Source organism: Nerophis lumbriciformis, linkage group LG29 (genome assembly GCF_033978685.3).
Source record: "Nerophis lumbriciformis linkage group LG29, RoL_Nlum_v2.1, whole genome shotgun sequence".
NCBI classification, from domain to species: domain Eukaryota; kingdom Metazoa; phylum Chordata; class Actinopteri; order Syngnathiformes; family Syngnathidae; genus Nerophis; species Nerophis lumbriciformis.
This window is the reverse complement of record NC_084576.2, coordinates 454,595-474,927: the sequence shown is the minus strand read 5'-3', so window position 1 is coordinate 474,927 and position 20,333 is coordinate 454,595. Positions and strand designations below refer to the sequence as shown.

At 42.6% G+C, this 20,333-nt stretch overlaps 2 protein-coding genes across 2 annotated transcripts in view; one reads left to right on the top strand and one right to left on the bottom strand.

Moving 5' to 3' along the window:
* LOC133571919 (uncharacterized) overlaps positions 1 to 20,333 on the top strand; it is a 158,869-nt gene that overhangs the window by 13,423 nt on the left and 125,113 nt on the right. The window lies entirely within an intron of this gene.
* Positions 7,863 to 20,333, bottom strand: part of LOC133572331 (uncharacterized) — a 188,490-nt gene continuing 176,019 nt past the window's right edge. The window contains exon 4 of the mRNA XM_072911902.1: positions 7,863 to 9,517. Within this exon, the coding sequence (XP_072768003.1) occupies positions 8,766 to 9,517 (752 nt within the window). The 3' untranslated portion in view covers positions 7,863 to 8,765. The remainder of the gene's footprint in view (positions 9,518 to 20,333) is intronic.

The window sequence follows — 20,333 nt, the reverse complement described above, 5'->3', positions numbered from 1 at the left end:
TACTACCATAACTCAACCTGTACTACTACCATAAGTCAACTTAACTACTACCATAACTCAACCTGTACTACTACCATAAGTCAACTTAACTAGTACCATAACTCAACCTGTACTACTACCATAAGTCAACTTAACTACTACCATAACTCAACCTGTACTACTACCATAAGTCAACTTAACTACTACCATAACTCAACCTGTACTACTACCATAAGTCAACTTAACTACTACCATAACTCAACCTGTACTACTACCATAAGTCAACTTAACTACTACCATAACTCAACCTGTACTACTACCATAAGTCAACTTATGGAGTTATTTTCCAATATGTGTGTTCATTTAGTTGTCACAGTGTAGTCAGACAAATGTAAAAATGAGTCATTTAGAAGTTGAAGTTTGAATCTGTCTCACCTTCATTATAAAGCAGAAAAAGGCTGAGAAGAGATTGAATGAAAACATGCCTTGCTCTGAAATGCTGTCAGGACTGACTTCTACCATTTCAAGAATGACGTCTTCCACCAGCGTTAGTGTTGGGAATAACAGAAGATGTAATATGGATGATATTATCTGATGACTAATCACAACTACACATTATTTCAAATGAGATCAAGGTTAATGACATCATAGTTTAACTGTAAAGAATTGCTACACTACATTTTTGATGACATCTTTAAAAAATGGTGAAATATAAAAAGAAGAAATACAATATACTATTACACCAGCATGTTTTGGAAGTCTTTCCATTTGATCATTTGGAAATGCTAAATGTATTATTGTATATTCAAATAAATCACCCCCATCATGTTTCTTTATGGGCAATTTTGACTATTAGTTTTTAAAATGTGTTGTGAATAATGGAGCTGTATTCATTTTGTTTGTATTGAAAAATGGTTTAGACATGTTTAAAGGGGAACATTATCACAATTTCAGAAGGGTTAAAACCATTAAAAATCAGTTCCCAGTGGCTTATTTTATTTTTCGAAGTTTTTTTCAAAATTTTACCCATCACGCAATATCCCTAAAAAAAGCTTCAAAGTGCCTGATTTTGAAAACGAAATTGAAGAAGAAACTGAAGCTATTGAGCCATATCGGTTTGAACCGTATGCAAGCGAAACCGACGAAAACGACACCACAGCCAGCGACACGGGAGAAAGCGAGGACGAATTCGGCGATCGCCTTCTAACCAACGATTGGTATGTGTTTGTTTGGCATTAAAGGAAACTAACAACTATGAACTAGGTTTACAGCATATGAAATACATTTGGCAACAACATGCACAGTGCAGACAGCCCAGTTTTCATCAATTAATATATTCTGTAGACATACCCTCATCCGCTATCTTTTCCTGAAAGCTGATCTGTCCAGTTTTGGAGTTGATGTCAGCAGGCCAGGGAAGCTAGGGTCGATAGGGGGTTTAGCTCGCTCGTCTGCGGGAACAAACTGCCGCCATTGCTTGCCGTGCTCGCGAGGTCCTTTGTCCCTGAATTGCTCACACACTCCGGCAGATTCAATGGGGTTCTGGCGGCAGATTTCTTTGACTTAATCGTTGGAAATGCATCTGCTTTGAGTGTCGCAGGATATCCACACATTCTTGCCATCTCTGTCGTAGCATAGCTTTCGTGGGTAAAGTGTGCGGAACAAACGTCCAATTTCTTGCCACTTTCGCATCTTTGGGCCACTGGTGCAACTTGAATCCGTCCCTGTTGGTGTTGTTACACCCTCCGACAACACACCGACGAGGCATGATGTCTCCAAGGTACGGAAAACAGTCGAAAAAACGGAAAATAACAGAGCTGTTTTGACCCGGTGTTTGAGAAAATGGCGGATTGCTTCCCGATGTGACGTCACATTGTATCATTCGCTCCGAGAGCGAATAATAGAAAAGCGTTTAATTCGCCAAAATTCACCCATTTAGAGTTCGGAAATCGGTTAAAAAAATATGTGGTCTTTTTTCTGCAACATCAAGGTATATATTGATGCTTACATAGGTCTGGTGATAATGTTCCCCTTTAACTGCAGATAGAAACAGAAGAAATAAGCCCCTGACTGGAAGGATAGACAGAATATCAACAATACTACCAAACTCTGGACCTGTAACCACACGGTTAATGCTGTGCCGCCTGGCGAAGCCTAGCAATGCTGTTGCTAACGACGCCATTGAAGCTAACTTAGCTACGGGACCTCGACAGAGCTATGCTAAAAACATTAGCTCTCCACCTACGCCATCCCTCATCTGCGTTCCAGTGATTGACGGCGCGACGAAGGACTTCACCCGATCATCGGTGCGGTCGGCGGCCCGGAGACGGAGGAAGTCAACCCAGATAGGTGAGGACAGCAGCGCGGCGGCGGACGGCGTTGTAGCTTTTGACAACACCCCGGCCGCCATCAGAGTTGGCAAGAAACATATATTTCCCCAAAGTTACGTACATGACATGCACATAGCGCCACGCACGTACGGGCAAGCGATCAAATGTTTGGAAGCCAAAGCTGTAGTCACGGTAGCACGTCTGCTATCCAAGTCAAAGTCCTCCTGGTTGTGTTGCTGCAGCCAACCGCTAATACACAATCGCACCTACAGCTTTCTTCTTTGCTGTCTCCATTGTTCATTGAACAAATTGCAAAAGATTCACCAACACAGATGTCCAGAATACTGTGGAATTATGTGGTGAAAACAGACGACTTAAGCTGGCCACCGTGCTATTCCAAAATGTCTGCTTCAACCCGTCACGTCACGCGCAAACGTCATCATACCGAAACGTTTTCAGCCGGAAGTTTCCCGGGAAATTTACAATTGCACTTTATAAGTTAACCCGGCCGTATTGGCATGTGTTGCAATGTTAAGATGTCATCATTGATATATAAACTATCAGACTGCGTGGTCGGTAGTAGCGGCTTTCAGTAGGCCTTTAAGTCCATTTTTATGACTAATATGGCCGTATTTCCTGCTTCTAGTCAGGATTCAAGCAGCAGCATTGTGGATGTACTGCAGCTGCTTCACAGCTGGTTTAGAGAGCCCAGTGAGAAGACCAAGACAGTAGTCTAACCTGTTGGAGACAAAAGGCATGGATGATTACACCACAATGTTTGTGATTAATAATGATTTATCATTTCATGATGTACATTAATTATGATGATTCCTTTGTTTTTATGAATAGTTTGTCTTGTCATTTTCTGCAAAGCAATTTGAATGACCTTGTGTATGAATTGTGCTTAATAAATAGTAGCCTACAATTGTCAAAACATGGAGCAATTGTGAAGTGAACTATACGACCCCACCTTTCCTACTATCATAATGTATTTATACACACCTTCAATCACAAATGCCTCAAAGGGCTTCTCAAACCATAACGACCTCCTCGGACCTGATCCCACATCCGGGCAAGGGACATTTAAAAAACCACTGTAGTGTATGACTTTCAAAAGACTGTCATGATCAAAGCTAGCATCGTGTATAGTTACTATGGAAGGGACAGCGGAGTTCATACTCCAACAGGCTCCTTCAACTTCCTTCCCGCACTGTGCCATTCAACAACTCCTTCATTCCACACTCCATCCAGCTGTATAATCACTGGCCATACAGCAATAGATGACATCTGCCTATTACCTGACACCTGGGGGGCATGGATGAAGTGCTGGCTGTCCAGAGTCGGGACCCGGGGTGGACCGCTCGCCTGCGCATCGGGATGGTCTCCTGCTGGCCCCACTATGGACTGGACTCTCACTATTATGTTGGATCCACTATGGACTGGACTCTCACTATTATGTTAGATCCACTATGGACTGGACTCTCACACTATTATGTTAGATCCACTATGGACTGGACTCTCATTATGTTAGATCCACTATAGACTGGACTCTCACTATTATGTTAGATCCACTATGGACTGGACTCTCACTATTATGTTAGATCCACTATGGACTGGACTCTCACTATTATGTTAGGTCCACTATGAACTGGACTCTCACACTATTATGTTAGATCCACTATGGACTGGACTCTCACTATTATGTTAGATCCACTATGGACTGGACTCTCACTATTATGTTAAATCCACTATGGACTGGACTCTCACTATTATGTTAGATCCACTATGGACTGGACTCTCACACTATTATGTTAGATCCACTATGGACTGGACTCTCACTATTATGTTAGATCCACTATGGACTGGACTCTCACTATTATGTTAGATCCACTATGGACTGGACTCTCACACTATTATGTTAGATCCACTATGGACTGGACTCTCACTATTATGTTAGATCCACTATGGACTGGACTCTCACTATTATGTTAGGTCCACTATGGACTGGACTCTCACACTATTATGTTAGATCCACTATGGACTGGACTCTCACTATTATGTTAGATCCACTATGGACTGGACTCTCACTATTATGTTAGATCCACTATGGACTGGACTCTCACACTATTATGTTAGATCCACTATGGACTGGACTCACACTATTATGTTAGATCCACTATGGACTGGACTCTCACTATTATGTTAGATCCACTATGGACTGGACTCTCACTATTATGTTAGATCCACTATGGACTGGACTCTCACTATTATGTTAGATCCACTATGGACTGGACTCTCACACTATTATGTTAGATCCACTATGGACTGGACTCTCACTATTATGTTAGATCCACTATGGACTGGACTCTCACACTATTATGTTAGATCCACTATGGACTGGACTCTCACTATTATGTTAGATCCACTATGGACTGGACTCTCACCATTATGTTAGATAAACTATGGACTGGACTCTCACACTATTATTTTAGATCCACTATGGACTGGACTCTCACACTATTATGTTAGATCCACTATGGACTGGACTCTCACTATTATGTTGGATCCACTATGGACTGGACTCTCACTATTATGTTAGATCCACTATGGACTGGACTCTCACACTATTATGTTAGATCCACTATGGACTGGACTCTCATTATGTTAGATCCACTATAGACTGGACTCTCACTATTATGTTAGATCCACTATGGACTGGACTCTCACTATTATGTTAGATCCACTATGGACTGGACTCTCACTATTATGTTAGGTCCACTATGAACTGGACTCTCACACTATTATGTTAGATCCACTATGGACTGGACTCTCACTATTATGTTAGATCCACTATGGACTGGACTCTCACTATTATGTTAAATCCACTATGGACTGGACTCTCACTATTATGTTAGATCCACTATGGACTGGACTCTCACACTATTATGTTAGATCCACTATGGACTGGACTCTCACTATTATGTTAGATCCACTATGGACTGGACTCTCACTATTATGTTAGATCCACTGTGGACTGGACTCTCACACTATTATGTTAGATCCACTATGGACTGGACTCTCACTATTATGTTAGATCCACTATGGACTGGACTCTCACTATTATGTTAGGTCCACTATGGACTGGACTCTCACACTATTATGTTAGATCCACTATGGACTGGACTCTCACTATTATGTTAGATCCACTATGGACTGGACTCTCACTATTATGTTAGATCCACTATGGACTGGACTCTCACTATTATGTTAGATCCACTATGGACTGGACTCTCACACTATTATGTTAGATCCACTATGGACTGGACTCACACTATTATGTTAGATCCACTATGGACTGGACTCTCACTATTATGTTAGATCCACTATGGACTGGACTCTCACTATTATGTTAGATCCACTATGGACTGGACTCTCACTATTATGTTAGATCCACTATGGACTGGACTCTCACACTATTATGTTAGATCCACTATGGACTGGACTCTCACTATTATGTTAGATCCACTATGGACTGGACTCTCACACTATTATGTTAGATCCACTATGGACTGGACTCTCACTATTATGTTAGATCCACTATGGACTGGACTCTCACCATTATGTTAGATAAACTATGGACTGGACTCTCACACTATTATTTTAGATCCACTATGGACTGGACTCTCACACTATTATGTTAGATCCACTATGGACTGGACTCTCACTATTATGTTAGATCCACTATGGACTGGACTCTCACTATTATGTTAGATCCACTATGGACTGGACTCTCACTATTATGTTAGATCCACTATGGACTGGACTCTCACACTATTATGTTAGATCCACTATGGACTGGACTCACACTATTATGTTAGATCCACTATGGACTGGACTCTCACTATTATGTTAGATCCACTATGGACTGGACTCTCACTATTATGTTAAATCCACTATGGACTGGACTCTCACTATTATGTTAGATCCACTATGGACTGGACTCTCACTATTATGTTAGATCCACTATGGACTGGACTCTCACACTATTATGTTAGATCCACTATGGACTGGACTCACACTATTTTGTTAGATCCACTATGGACTGGACTCTCACTATTATGTTAGATCCACTATGGACTGGACTCTCACTATTATGTTAGATCCACTATGGACTGGACTCTCACACTATTATGTTAGATCCACTATGGACTGGACTCTCACTATTATGTTAGATCCACTATGGACTGGACTCTCACCATTATGTTAGATAAACTATGGACTGGACTCTCACACTATTATGTTAGATCCACTATGGACTGGACTTTCACAGTATTATGTTAGATCCACTATGGACTGGACTCTCACACTATTATGTTAGATCCACTATGGACTGGACTTTCACAGTATTATGTTAGATCCACTATGGACTGGACTTTCACAGTATTATGTTAGATCCACTATGGACTGGACTTTCACACTATTATGTTAGACCCACTCAATGTCCATTGCACCGGTCGCCCTAGAGGAGGGGGGTTCTCATTGTCATCCCGCTGGGTTGAGTTTTTCCTTGCCCTGATGTGGGATTTGAACCGAGGATGTCGTTGTGGCTTGTGCAGCCCTTTGAGACACTTGTGATTTAGGGCTATATACAAACCCCGTTTCCATATGAGTTGGGAACATGTGTTAGATGTAAATATAAAGGGAATACAATGATTTGCAAATCCTTTTCAAGCCATATTCAGTTGAATATGCTACAAAGACAACATATTTGATGTTCAAACTCATAAACTTTATTTTTTTTTGCGAATAATAATTAACTTAAAATTTCATGGCTGCAACACATGCCAAAGTAGTTGGGAAAGGGCATGTTCACCACTGTGTTACATGGCCTTTCCTTTTAACAACACTCAGTAAACGTTTGGGAACTGAGGAGACACATTTTTGAAGCTTCTCAGGTGGAATTCTTTCCCATTCTTGCTTGATGTACAGCTTAAGTTGTTCAACAGTCCGGGGTCTCCGTTGTGCTATTTTAGGCTTCATAATGCACCACAGATTTTCAATGTCTGGACTACAGGCAGGCCAGTCTAGTACCCGCACTATGAAGCCATGTTGATGTAACACGTGGCTTGGCATTGTCTTGCTGAAATAAGCAGGGGCGTCCATGATAACGTTTCTTGGCATAATCTTTTGCGCCTATAACAATCCGGATGGTTCTTTTCCTCTTTGGTCCGGAGGACACGACGTCCACAGTTTCCAAAAACAATTTGAAATGTGGACTCGTCAGACCACAGAACACTTTTACACTTTGTATCAGTCCATCTTAGATGAGCTCAGGCCCAGCGAAGCCGACGGCGTTTCTGGGTGTTGTTGATAAACGGTTTTCGCCTTGCATAGGAGAGTTTTAACTTGCACTTACAGATGTAGCGACCAACTGTAGTTACTGACAGTGGGTTTCTGAAGTGTTCCTGAGCCCATGTGGTGATATCCTTTACACACTGATGTCGCTTGTTGATGCAGTACAGCCTGAGGGATCGAAGGTCACGGGCTTAGCTGCTTACGTGCAGTGATTTCTCCAGATTCTCTGAACCCTTTGATGATATTACGGAGCGTAGATGGTGAAATCCCTAAATTCCTTGCAATAGCTGGTTGATAAAGGTTTTTCTTAAACTGTTCAACAATTTGCTCAGGCATTTGTTGACAAAGTGGTGACCCTCGCCCCATCCTTGTTTGTGAATGACTGAGCATTTCATGGATCATATGGAAACGAGGTTTGTAAATAAACATTGATTGATTGACTGATTGAACCAGTACATATGTATATCATATAAAGATGCTAATCTATGGGATTATTAACAATTGGAAATAAAATGATGTAATACTTCAATATTTCAAACTATCCAATCTATAAATGGAGAAGCATATTAACAAGATAGTTACACAAACAACAATGATGTCACACATGTTATATGTGCTGATGTTGTTAGAAAGTCAAAGTTAAAGTTTAGACAGTTTATTTCAAATCCTGCATCTTCATTTGCTGCTGCTGTTCTCACCAGCACACTTGTGTTTCTTACACTGGTACTTAGAAGACAATCTTTCACCACACACACTGCAACTACACACTTTCTCTCCTGGGTGTCTTCTCATGTGTGCTACAAGGTTTGATGGGTCACAAAAGCTTCTGTTGCAGATTGAACAGGAATGTGATTTTTCACCTGTGTGTGTTCTAGTGTGTACTTTCAAATTCTGACGTTGTGTAAAAGCTTTACCACAGATTGAACAGGAAAAAGTTTTTTCGCCAGTGTGCGTTCTCATGTGTACTTTCAAATGGTGATTTTGTGTAAAACCTTTACCACAGATTGAACAGGAAAAAGGTTTTTCCCCAGTGTGTGTTCTCATGTGTGCTACAAGGTTTGATCGGTCACAAAAGCTTCTGTTGCAGATTGAACAGGAATCTCATTTTTCACCAGTGTGTGTTCTAGTGTGTACTTTCAAATTTTGACTTTGTGTAAAACCTTTACCACAGAGTGAACAGATAAAAGGTTTTTCTCCAGTGTGTGTTCTCATGTGTACTTTTAAATGTCCACTTGTTACTAAAAATTTACCACATTCTGAGCAAGAAAAAGGTTTTTCTCCAGTGTGTCTTCTCATGTGTCTTTTCAGAAGACTATGGTACTTAAAGGTTTTGTGACAGTGAGAACATGTGAAGTGAGTGTTGTCAGTGTGACATGTTGCATCATCTTTAGAGTGTTCATCATCAGTGTCAGGAGAGTGTGACGTTGTGTCCTCACTATCTGATAGTGGAGCTAAGATCTTGTCTGCTTGTGATCCTCCACAGTGGTCTCCATCAGCTTCTGTTGTCATGTGTTGTGTTGAGCTGCTGCTTGGAGGCTCCGCCTCTCTCTTCTCCTCACTTTCACCTTTGACCTCATCATCTTCACTCTTCACAGGGACACCAGTCACTGGGAACTCCACCAGTCCTTCAATATGATCTCCCTCCTGACTGATGCTGTGTTCCGTCCCTTCCTTTCTAATGTGGGGGGTCAGTGAGTCTTCCTCTTCCTTTTTACAGGGAAGGGTCTGTGTCAAAGAGGAAAAGGAGACGCCAGAGGGTCCGTGGTGCCTGGTCTTCCTCTTTGGTGGATCCTCCTTCAACATCCTGAAGCTACTTTCCTGTTTTTCAGGCAGAAGTTGTTCTTCACAGACGTCTGCAGGACACAAAATGACAAACATGCTTGAGAAATGTCCAGATTGGCTCAGTCACATGAGGCATTCAGTAAGTCCACATGTGCTTAAAGGGGAACATTATCACAATTTCAGAAGGGTTAAAACCATTAAAAATCAGTTCCCGGTGGCTTATTTTATTTTTCGAAGTTTTTTTCAAAATGTTACCCATCACGCAATATCCCTAAAAAAAGCTTCAAAGTGCCTGATTTTAACCATCGTTATATACACCCGTCCATTTTCCTGTGACCTCACATAGTGAAGCCAACACAAACAAACATGGCGGATAGAACAGCAAGCTATAGCGACATTAGCTCGGATTCAGACTCGGATTTCAGCGGCTTAAGCGATTCAACAGATTACGCATGTATTGAAACGGATGGTTGTAGTGTGGAGGCAGGTAGCGAAAACGAAATTGAAGAAGAAACTGAAGCTATTGAGCCATATCGGTTTGAACCGTATGCAAGCGAAACCGACGAAAACGACACGACAGCCAGCGACACGGGAGAAAGCGAGGACGAATTCGGCGATCGCCTTCTAACCAACGATTGGTATGTGTTTGTTTGGCATTAAAGGAAACTAACAACTATGAACTAGGTTTACAGCATATGAAATACATTTGGCAACAACATGCACTTTGAGAGTGCAGACAGCCCAATTTTCATCAATTAATATATTCTGTAGACATACCCTCATCCGTGTTCTTTTCCTGAAAGCTGATCTGTCCAGTTTTGGAGTTGATGTCAGCAGGCCAGGGAAGCTAGGGTCGATATTCTTCTCTTGATCATCTACGGTGGCATAAGGGACGGTGTGAGCCAAGACATCAAGGCGGTTTAGCTCGCTCGTCTGCGGGAACAAACTGCCGCCATTGCTTGCCGTGCTAGCGAGGTCCTTTGTCCCTGAATTGCTCACACACTCCGGCAGATTCAATGGGGGTCTGGCGGCAGATTTCTTTGACTTTATCGTTGGAAATGCATCTGCTTTGAGTGTCGCAGGATATCCACACATTCTTGCCATCTCTGTCGTAGCATAGCTTTCGTCGGTAAAGTGTGCGGAACAAACGTCCAAATTCTTGCCACTTTGGCATCTTTGGGCCACTGGTGCAACTTGAATCCGTCCCTGTTCGTGTTGTTACACCCTCCGACAACACACCGACGAGGCATGATGTCTCCAAGGTACGGAAAACAGTCGAAAAAACAGAAAATAACAGAGCTGATATGACTCAGTGTTTGTAATGTGTTTGAGGAAATGGCAGATTGCTTCCCGATGTGACGTCACATTGTGACGTCATCGCTCCGAGAGCGAATACTAGAAAGGCGTTTAATTCGCCAAAATTCACCCATTTAGAGTTCGGAAATCGGTTAAAAAAATATATGGTCTTTTTTCTGCAACATCAAGGTATATATTGACGCTTACATAGGTCTGGTGATAATGTTCCCCTTTAAAATAACAAGTTAATGTACGAATTGGCCTGAAAAGAATCACACTGCTCTTTACAACATTTAAGATGGCGGCGCGCACAATTGCAGCAGCTCATGGCTCTCCTCTTCAGTGCTATTCTTTATTGTTTTTCTACTTCTTTCTTACCTGTTCTTTCACTATCGGTTCTGTGTACACTCAGTACACCCGCTAGACACTTTTGGATATCGGCGTCAAATACCAGATATCGGTCTCCGGAGACTTTCACTACACGCACAACATCCCAGAAGACATAGCCAGATCGCCGGGCTCTCCGTGGATTGTAATCGGGTCTGGGAGGCGGCGCAGTCGGAGAAGGGAGAAGAAGTAGAAACGGGGCTGTAGGGCCGGTGTTATGGTACGGCTAAAGAAACAACCACACAAGCCACCTCTACCGAGCCTGTTTCTCTGCAATGTCAGATCCCTGGTGCATAAAACGGACGACCTGGGATTACAACTCGCTGGAAATTGCTACGTTCGTGACTGCTGTGTTTTGGCCATCACTGAAATGTGGCTTCACCCGAGGATCCCCGATTCTAGCCTGCAGCTAGCAGGCCACACTTTGCTCCGCTAGGACAGGACTGTGAACTCTGGTAAGAGCAGAGGAGGGGGCCTCTGTGTTTAAGTGCATGATAACTGGTGTAACAACCGGACAATCATAGACCAACACTGTTCTTCAGACCTCGAGCACATGTCTGTAAGATGCCGGCCTTTTTTTCTACCGAGAGAGCTAACTGTAGTGCTTGTCACGGCTGTTTACATCCCACCCGACACCAACGTCAACACAGCGCTCTCTCTCCTGCTGAACACCGTAAACGAACAGCAGCAGGTGCACCCGGATGGTGTTCACATTATTGCAGGGGACTTTAATAAGACCAACTAAAAGACTGGACTGCCAACGTTTTACCAACATATAAAGTGTTCTACTAGAGGAGAGAACACTCTGGATCATGTTTACACCAATATCAGGCACGCATACAGAACCACACCCCTCCCCCATCTCAGCCAGTCAGACCATCTTTCCCTCCTGCTCTCTCCAGCCTACTCCCCCCTCAGACGCAGAGTCAGAGCCACCATAAAGACAGTTATAACCTGGCCTGAAAATGCTGTGTCAGACCTACAGGACTGTTTCAGCCGAACACACTGGGACTTACACTCCCTGAGAGACATTTACACATCCCGCTGCCTCAGAAGAGAGCTACCAACATTATCAAGGACAGCTCCCACCCTGGCTTTGACCTGTTTGACCTGCTGCCCTCAGGAAGGCGCTACAGGGTCATCAGGTCTAAGACAAACAGATTCAAGAACAGTTTTTTCCCCAAAGCCCTAACCACTGTGAACTCTCATAGGCACTGATTTTAGAGTTTAGTAGCTCTCTGTGTGCAATTTTTACTCTCCACCCACAATCTGAATGCTTCTGTATTTATGTATATAGTATAATATTTAAACAACACATTCTAAACATTAGTTCTCAGGACTGGACTATGCACCTTACCTCCTTTTGCACTATTTTTTTTTTCTCTCCTTCCTGTTTTGCATAATTGTCGACTGTCAGACTGATACTGGAGTTGCTTTTAATCTCATTGTACCTGTGCATAGTGACAATAAAAGGCATTTTATTCTATTGTATTCACATGAAAAGCCGCCTCTATTGTCGAGGCGGCTGATTGGAGCTGTGGCCGCAAGGTAGTTGGTGCTTGTCGTGGCGGTAATCCTAGAACCCGTTGGTGGACACCGGCGGTGAGGGATGCCGTCAAGCTGAAGAAGGAGTCCTATCGGGTTCTTTTGGCTCATAGGACTCCTGAGGCAGCGGACAAGTACCGACAGGCCAAGCGGTGTGCGGCTTCAGCGGTCGCAGAGGCAAAAACTCGGACATGGGAGGAGTTCGGTGAGGCCATGGAAAACGACCCCCGGACGGCTTCGAAGCAATTCTGGTCCACCATCCGCCGCCTCAGGAAGGGGAAGCAGAGCACTATCAACACCGTGTATGGTGAGGATGGTGTTCTGCTGACCTCGACTGCGGATGTTGTGGATCGGTGGAGGGAATACTTCGAAGACCTCCTCAATCCCACCAACACGTCTTCCTATGAGGAAGCAGTGCCTGGGGAGTCTGTGGTGGGCTCTCCTATTTCTGGGGCTGAGGTTGCTGAGGTAGTTAAAAAGCTTCTCGGTGGCAAGGCCCCGGGGGTAGATGAGATCCGCCCGGAGTTCCTTAAGGCTCTGGATGCTGTGGGGCTGTCTTGGTTGACAAGACTCTGCAGCATCGCGTGGACATCGGGGGCGGTACCTCTGGATTGGCAGACCGGGGTGGTGGTTCCTCTCTTTAAGAAGGGGAACGGGAGGGTGTGTTCAAACTATCGTGGGATCACACTCCTCAGCCTTCCCGGTAAGGTCTATTCAGGTGTACTGGAGAGGAGGCTACGCCGGATAGTCGAACCTCGGATTCAGGAGGAACAGTGTGGTTTTCGTCCTAGTCGTGGAACTGTGGACCAGCTCTACACTCTCGGCAGGGTCCTTGAGGGTGCATGGGAGTTTGCCCAACCAGTCTACATGTGTTTTGTGGACTTGGAGAAGGCATTCGACCGTGTCCCTCGGGAAGTCCTGTGGGGAGTGCTCAGAGAGTACGGGGTATCGGACTGTCTGATTGTGGCAGTCCGCTCCCTGTATGATCAGTGCCAGAGCTTGGTCCGCATTGCCGGTAGTAAGTCGGACACGTTTCCAGTGAGGGTTGGACTCCGCCAAGGCTGCCCTTTGTCACCCATTCTGTTCATAACTTTTATGGACAGAATTTCTAGGCGCAGTCAAGGCGTTGAGGGGATCTGGTTTGGTGGCTGCAGGATTAGGTCTCTGCTTTTTGCAGATGATGTGGTCCTGATGGCTTCATCTGGCCAGGATCTTCAGCTCTCACTGGATCGGTTCGCAGCTGAGTGTGAAGCGACTGGGATGAGAATCAGCACCTCCAAGTCCGAGTCCATGGTTCTCGCCCGGAAAAGGGTGGAGTGCCATCTCTGGGTTGGGGAGGAGATCTTGCCCCAAGTGGAGGAGTTCAAGTACCTCGGAGTCTTGTTCACGAGTGGGGGAAGAGTGGATGGTGAGATCGACAGGCGGATCGGTGCGGCGTCTTCAGTAATGCGGACGCTGTATCGATCCGTTGTGGTGAAGAAGGAGCTGAGCCGGAAGGCAAAGCTCTCAATTTACCGGTCGATCTACGTTCCCATCCTCACCTATGGTCATGAGCTTTGGGTTATGACCGAAAGGACAAGATCACGGGTACAAGCGGCCGAAATGAGTTTCCTCCGCCGGGTGGCGGGGCTCTCCCTTAGAGATAGGGTGAGAAGCTCTGCCATCCGGGAGGACCTCAAAGTAAAGCCGCTGCTCCTCCACATCGAGAGGAGCCAGATGAGGTGGTTCGGGCATCTGGTCAGGATGCCACCCGAACGCCTCCCTAGGGAGGTGTTTAGGGCACGTCCCACCGGTAGGAGGCCGCGGGGAAGACCCAGGACACGTTGGGAAGACTATGTCTCCCGGCTGGCCTGGGAACGCCTCGGGGTCCCACAGGAAGAGCTGGACGAAGTGGCTGGGGAGAGGGAAGTCTGGGCTTCCCTGCTTAAGCTGCTGCCCCCGCGACCCGACCTCGGATAAGCGGAAGAAGATGGATGGATGGATGGATGAAAAGAAGACCAGTTTTTACGAGGAGTGGGAAATATGGCCTAAACTCTATAATGCGATAAATTCCCTTCCACCTGATTGCAGCTGGGATAGGCTCCAGCGCCCCCTGTGATTTTAATGTTAGTTACTGATGTATAAACTTGGAGAAAAGATTAGGTCGTTTACATTGTAAATATGTATTCTTTATTGTTGTCTCTGCGATGGCGCCATCTTGTGGTCGAGTTTGCTCACTGCGAGTGCTGTGGGTTGAAAAAGGATTTCCTTTTGCTTTCTTGCCTTGAACCCCAAGTATAGTTTCTTTATTTATCTCGCCAAGCAACGTTTGTAAGTGTAACCGGAGATACCCACTGGATGTGGAACGGTGGCGCCAGACTCGCTACGTTTTTTGTTTTCAAGTCAATGTGTCAGTTTCCACCGCCTGGCTTCTATGTTTAGTGGTCGCCACAACGAGGCGGTTCAATTGAGCTCAAATCTGCTCGTGTGGCACAGGAAGTCATGCATAAACACAAAATAAATGATCCAGTTTACTTTCAAGATAGAATACTCTGTTTAAGGCGGATGGTATTCTACACTTTGAAAAGTCCTAATGGACATGAAGTCAACTTGTCATAAGGTTTTCAGACCTAATTTCACCTCCTTGACACAAATGGATGAAGACATGCTGATTGTAAAAGGCCCAAAATTTAAGAATCATACAACAGGCATATAAATAAAGTTGATTTGATTTGATTTGATATCCCAGGCAGTTATATGGGGGCCTGTACTTCAGCATTGTATTAAAATGACTAGTTCCATCTCCAACATGAACACTGACACTACTAACACTACTGCACACAGGAAAACGTGTGGAGGAGAATTGGTAGTCGAAACAAAGATTGTGAATGACTGACAAGAGGCTCACTTTGTTCATGTAAGTCTGCTGTGGAATTAACATGCTCAGGTGCTGAGCGAAATGCACAGAGTGAGACCTCTTAGTCCAATTTAAAATCCAGAGACCAAGAAGGAAACACATGGACATAGTAATGTATTGATGACGGCAAGAATTAAGTTACTAGGTTTATTTTTATTTACCGTATTTTTCGGACTATAAGGCACACTTAAAATCTTTTAATTTTCTCAAAAATCAACAGTGCGCCTTATAACCCGATGCACCTAATGTACGGAATAATTCTGGTTGTGCTTACTAACCTCGAAGCAATTTTTTATGGTACATGGTGTAATGATAAGTGTGACCAGTAGATGGTAGTCACACATAAAAGATATGTGTAGACTGCAATATGACCCCAGTAAATAACACTAAAACTTTAAATGTTCCATTGAAAATAAAGAACATTACACACGGCGCTCAAAAATCTGTCAAAATGTTTTAGTACGACTTTGAAGTTGCACCGCTTGATGGATTGTCGGACCATTACGGCTACACTAGTCAGAGATACAAGTATTACTATGGTGTGTGTGTAAGGACCACACAATGGCACCCATTAGCAGACATATTATCTGGCGTTTCGTTTTACAATAATATGCAAAACCAACTTGTCTTACCTTCTGGTACCTGCTGACGTGTATTTGGGATCTGCATAAGTCCTGAAAATTTGCGCACATCCGCCATTGTAGTCTGTGCTGAGTCCATAGTCTATCTTCTTCTTTTTCTTTATCTTCTTGTTGTGGGACATTCATCCTCCACTGTTGCCATTTCTAATATAAAGTAGTGTAAAGTTCTTACTTATGACTTTCAGTAAACTCGCCATAAAAGCACTAAAACATACCGGTGTAGGAGTTTACATTATTCACCCAAGGAACTTTGGTTATTAGAGAGTTCCGGTCGGACGTTTTTTCACGGGACACATTTCGGGCGTTGTTGATGCACGAGTGAGCCACGGATGAGGAGATGCTGCTCCGTTATTGATTGAAGTAAAGTGTGAATGTCATTAAAACAGTTAGCTCCATCTTTTGACACTTCTTCCACTCCCATCCTTGCACGCTACACCGCTACAACAAAGATGACGGGGACAAGACGCTGTCCAAGGTGAGGCACGTAAATAAGACCGCCCACAAAACGGTGCATCCTGAAGCGACTGTCAGAAAGTGGCTGGAAGATGATGTGTAAAAGATCATCTATGCAACATTTTGACCAAAGAACCACCATTACATTTTATGTAGACCACAAGGAAGTGTTTTACATTTAGAAAAAAAAAAAAAAAAACTATATATATATATATATATATATATATATATATATATGACTCCTTTAATGCGCCCTATAATCCAGTGCGCCTTTTGTATGAAAATAGACCTGACGAGACCCGCTCATCGACAGTGCGCCTTATAATCCGGTGCACCCTATGGCCCAGAAAAAACGGTACACTGGTCCCGGCCTACAATTACATTAATATATTATTGCCCCTGGACATCGTATTAAATGTTTTTTAATACCACTTAAGGCCTTAATTAAGAAAAAGTCAATTTAATGATTTTAATTGTTTTTAATGACCCACGGAAACCCTTAAACAAAATGTGGACCGATCGATACAAAAATCGACAGTAACCATACTTGCCAACCTTGAAACCTCCAAATTCGGGAGATGGGGGGGGGGGGTTAAATAGAATAAATACTTGACTTTCGGTGAATTCTAGCATATATATATATATATATATATATATATATATATATATATATATATATATATATATATATATATATATATATATATATATATTTACACACATATACAGTTAGGTCCATAAATATTTGGACATTGACACAATTTTCAGTATTCCAACTCTGTACAACACCACAATGAATTTGAAATGAAACAATCAAGATGTGCTTTAAGTGCAGACTTTGAGCTTTAATTTGAGGGTATTTACATCCAGATCAGGTGAACGGTGTAGGAATTACAACACATTTTATATGTGCCTTCCACTTTTTAAGGAACCAAAAGTAATTGGACAAACTAACATAATCATAAATCAAATTGTCACTTTTTAATACTTTGTTGCAAATCCTTTGCAGTCAATGACAGCCTGAAGTGTGGAAGCCATAGACATCACCAGACGCTGGGTTTGATCCCTGGTGATGCTCTGCTGCAGCTGTCTTCACTTCCTGCTTGTTCTTTGGGTATTTTCCCTTCAGTTTTGTCTTCAGCAAGTGAAATTCATGCTCAATTGGAGTCAGGTCAGGTGATTGACTTGGCCATTGCAGAACATTCCACTTCTTTGCCTTAAAAAACTATTTGGTTGCTTTCGCAGTATGCTTCGGGTCAGTGTCCATCTGCACTGTGAAGCACCGTCCAATGACTTTTGAAGCATTTGGCTGAATATGAGCAGATAATATTGCCCCAAACACTTCAGAATTCATTCTACTGCTTTTGTCAGCTGTCACATCATCAATAAATATAAGAGATCCAGTTCTACTGGCAGCCATGCATGCCACTACCACCACCATGCTTCACTGATGAGGTGGTATGCTTTGGATCTTGAGCAGTTCCTTCCCTTCTCCATACTCTTCTCTTTCCATCATTCTGCTACAAGTTGATCTTTGTCTCATCTGTCCATAAGATGTTGTTCCAGAACTGCACAGGCTCTTTTACATGTTTCTTGGCAAACTCTAATCTGGCCTTCCTGTTTTTGAGGCTCACCAATGGTTTACACCTTGTGATGAAACCTCTGTATTTCCTCTGGTGAAGTCTTCTCTTAATTGTTGACTTGGACACAGATACACCTACCTCCTGGAGACTTTTCTTCATCTGACCAACTGTTGTGAAGGGCTTTTTCTTGACAAGGGAAAGGATTTGCCTGTCATCCACCACACTTGTTTTCCGTGGTCTTCCAGGTCTTTTGGTGTTGCTGAGCTCAGCAGTGCGTTCTCTCTTTTTGGGAATGTACCAAACAGTTGATTTGGCCACACCTCAAGTTTTTGCTATCTCTCTGATGGCTTTGTTTTGATTTTCCAGCCTAATGTTGGCTTGCTTCACTGATAGTAACAGCTCTTTGGACTTCATATTGAGAGATGACCTCCCCAGATTCAAAATGAATATACCACACTTGAAATGACATCTAGGCCTTTTATCTGCTCTTTGTAAATGAAATAAATGAAAAAAACAAGGGAATAACACACACCTGGCCATGTAACAGCTGAGTAGCCAATTGTCCAATTACTTTTGGTCCCTTAAAAAGTGGAAGGCACATATAAAATGTGTTGTAATTCCTACACCGGTCACCTGATTTGGATGTAAATACTCTCAAATTAAAGCTCAAAGTCTGCACTTAACGCATATCTTGATTGTTTATTTTCAAATTCATTGTGGTGTTGTACAGAGCTGGAATACTGAAAATTGTGTCAATGTCCAAATATTTATGGCCCTAACTGTATATACATATACATAAAATAAATACTTGATTTTCAGTGTTCATTTATTTACACATATACACACATGACACTCCTCTCTACTCATTGTTGTATTCGAAAGTGCAATGCTTTGCAGCCAGTAGCACAGCCTTTGAAGGAGCATAGGTATGGGCAGTGTAATATTCTGGGTTAGAGTCAATAACCAGGCGAGGTGACAAAGTTACGTCTCTTTACTTCATACTTCAGAACCGACTCCCACACTTGCATTAAAGATGTGCTATTTGGATTTACACTGTATGAAAAAACATTTGAAAAGGAATTTTACCTTTGCAACCTCATTATACTATTGGCTAAGTTTTATATTCATAAATGTAAGTTTCTCAATACCCGACCAGTTTTTTGTGCCTTTAAAAAATATTTAGAACTCTACATTAAAACACTTTCTACCTCTAACAACCAAAAAGCTGTGAAAACGATGATGCCGTGTTCCAAATTTAAGTTATTTACTGATATTGAGTGAGCCTATGGCTTTGCACTTTGTTTATTATATATATATATATATATATATATATATATATATATATATATATATATATATATATATATATATATATATATATATATATATATATTTTGTATTCTATTTTAGAATACAAAATGGGCTTTGTACCGAGGATGTCGATGTGACTTGTGCAGCCCTCTTGAGACACTTGTGATTTAGGGCTATCTAAATAAACATTGATTGATTGATGATTGAGTTACTTTGAATTTACAACCCCCTGGCAATGCTTTGTACTGTTTTTGTATTTTTGTATTTACTTTGATTATTATTTTCAACCGTTTTGTAAATGTTAAAATGTATAAATAAAGGTTTATAAAAAAAAAAGATTCCCACACTTGCCGTCAGGGTGCACAATAAAACGTAAACCGTTTGGCCAACCAAAAAGTAACCACAGAAAACTATACGGTATAAGTGTTCTGTGGTTACTTTTTGGTTGGCCAAGCAGACGTGACGACAGGCTGTCCTCACTCAGGTCCGCACGGACCTGGAGGGGGCGTGCCTTAAGTCCGGCTGGAAATCGGGAGAAATTCGGGAGTGGCACTGAAATTTGGGAGGGTTGGTAAGTATGACAGTAACAATACCAAGTATAATATCAGTATAAGGTTGATACAGTGGTTTGATCGATATTTTGTATTATATATATTTTGTTGATTTTGTTATCGTTTACAAACTCAGGAAATACGTTTTTGGACACAGGAAGACTTTAAGGGCACAAACCAAATGATTTCATTCAGAGCCATATTTAAATATTCAATTGATATTC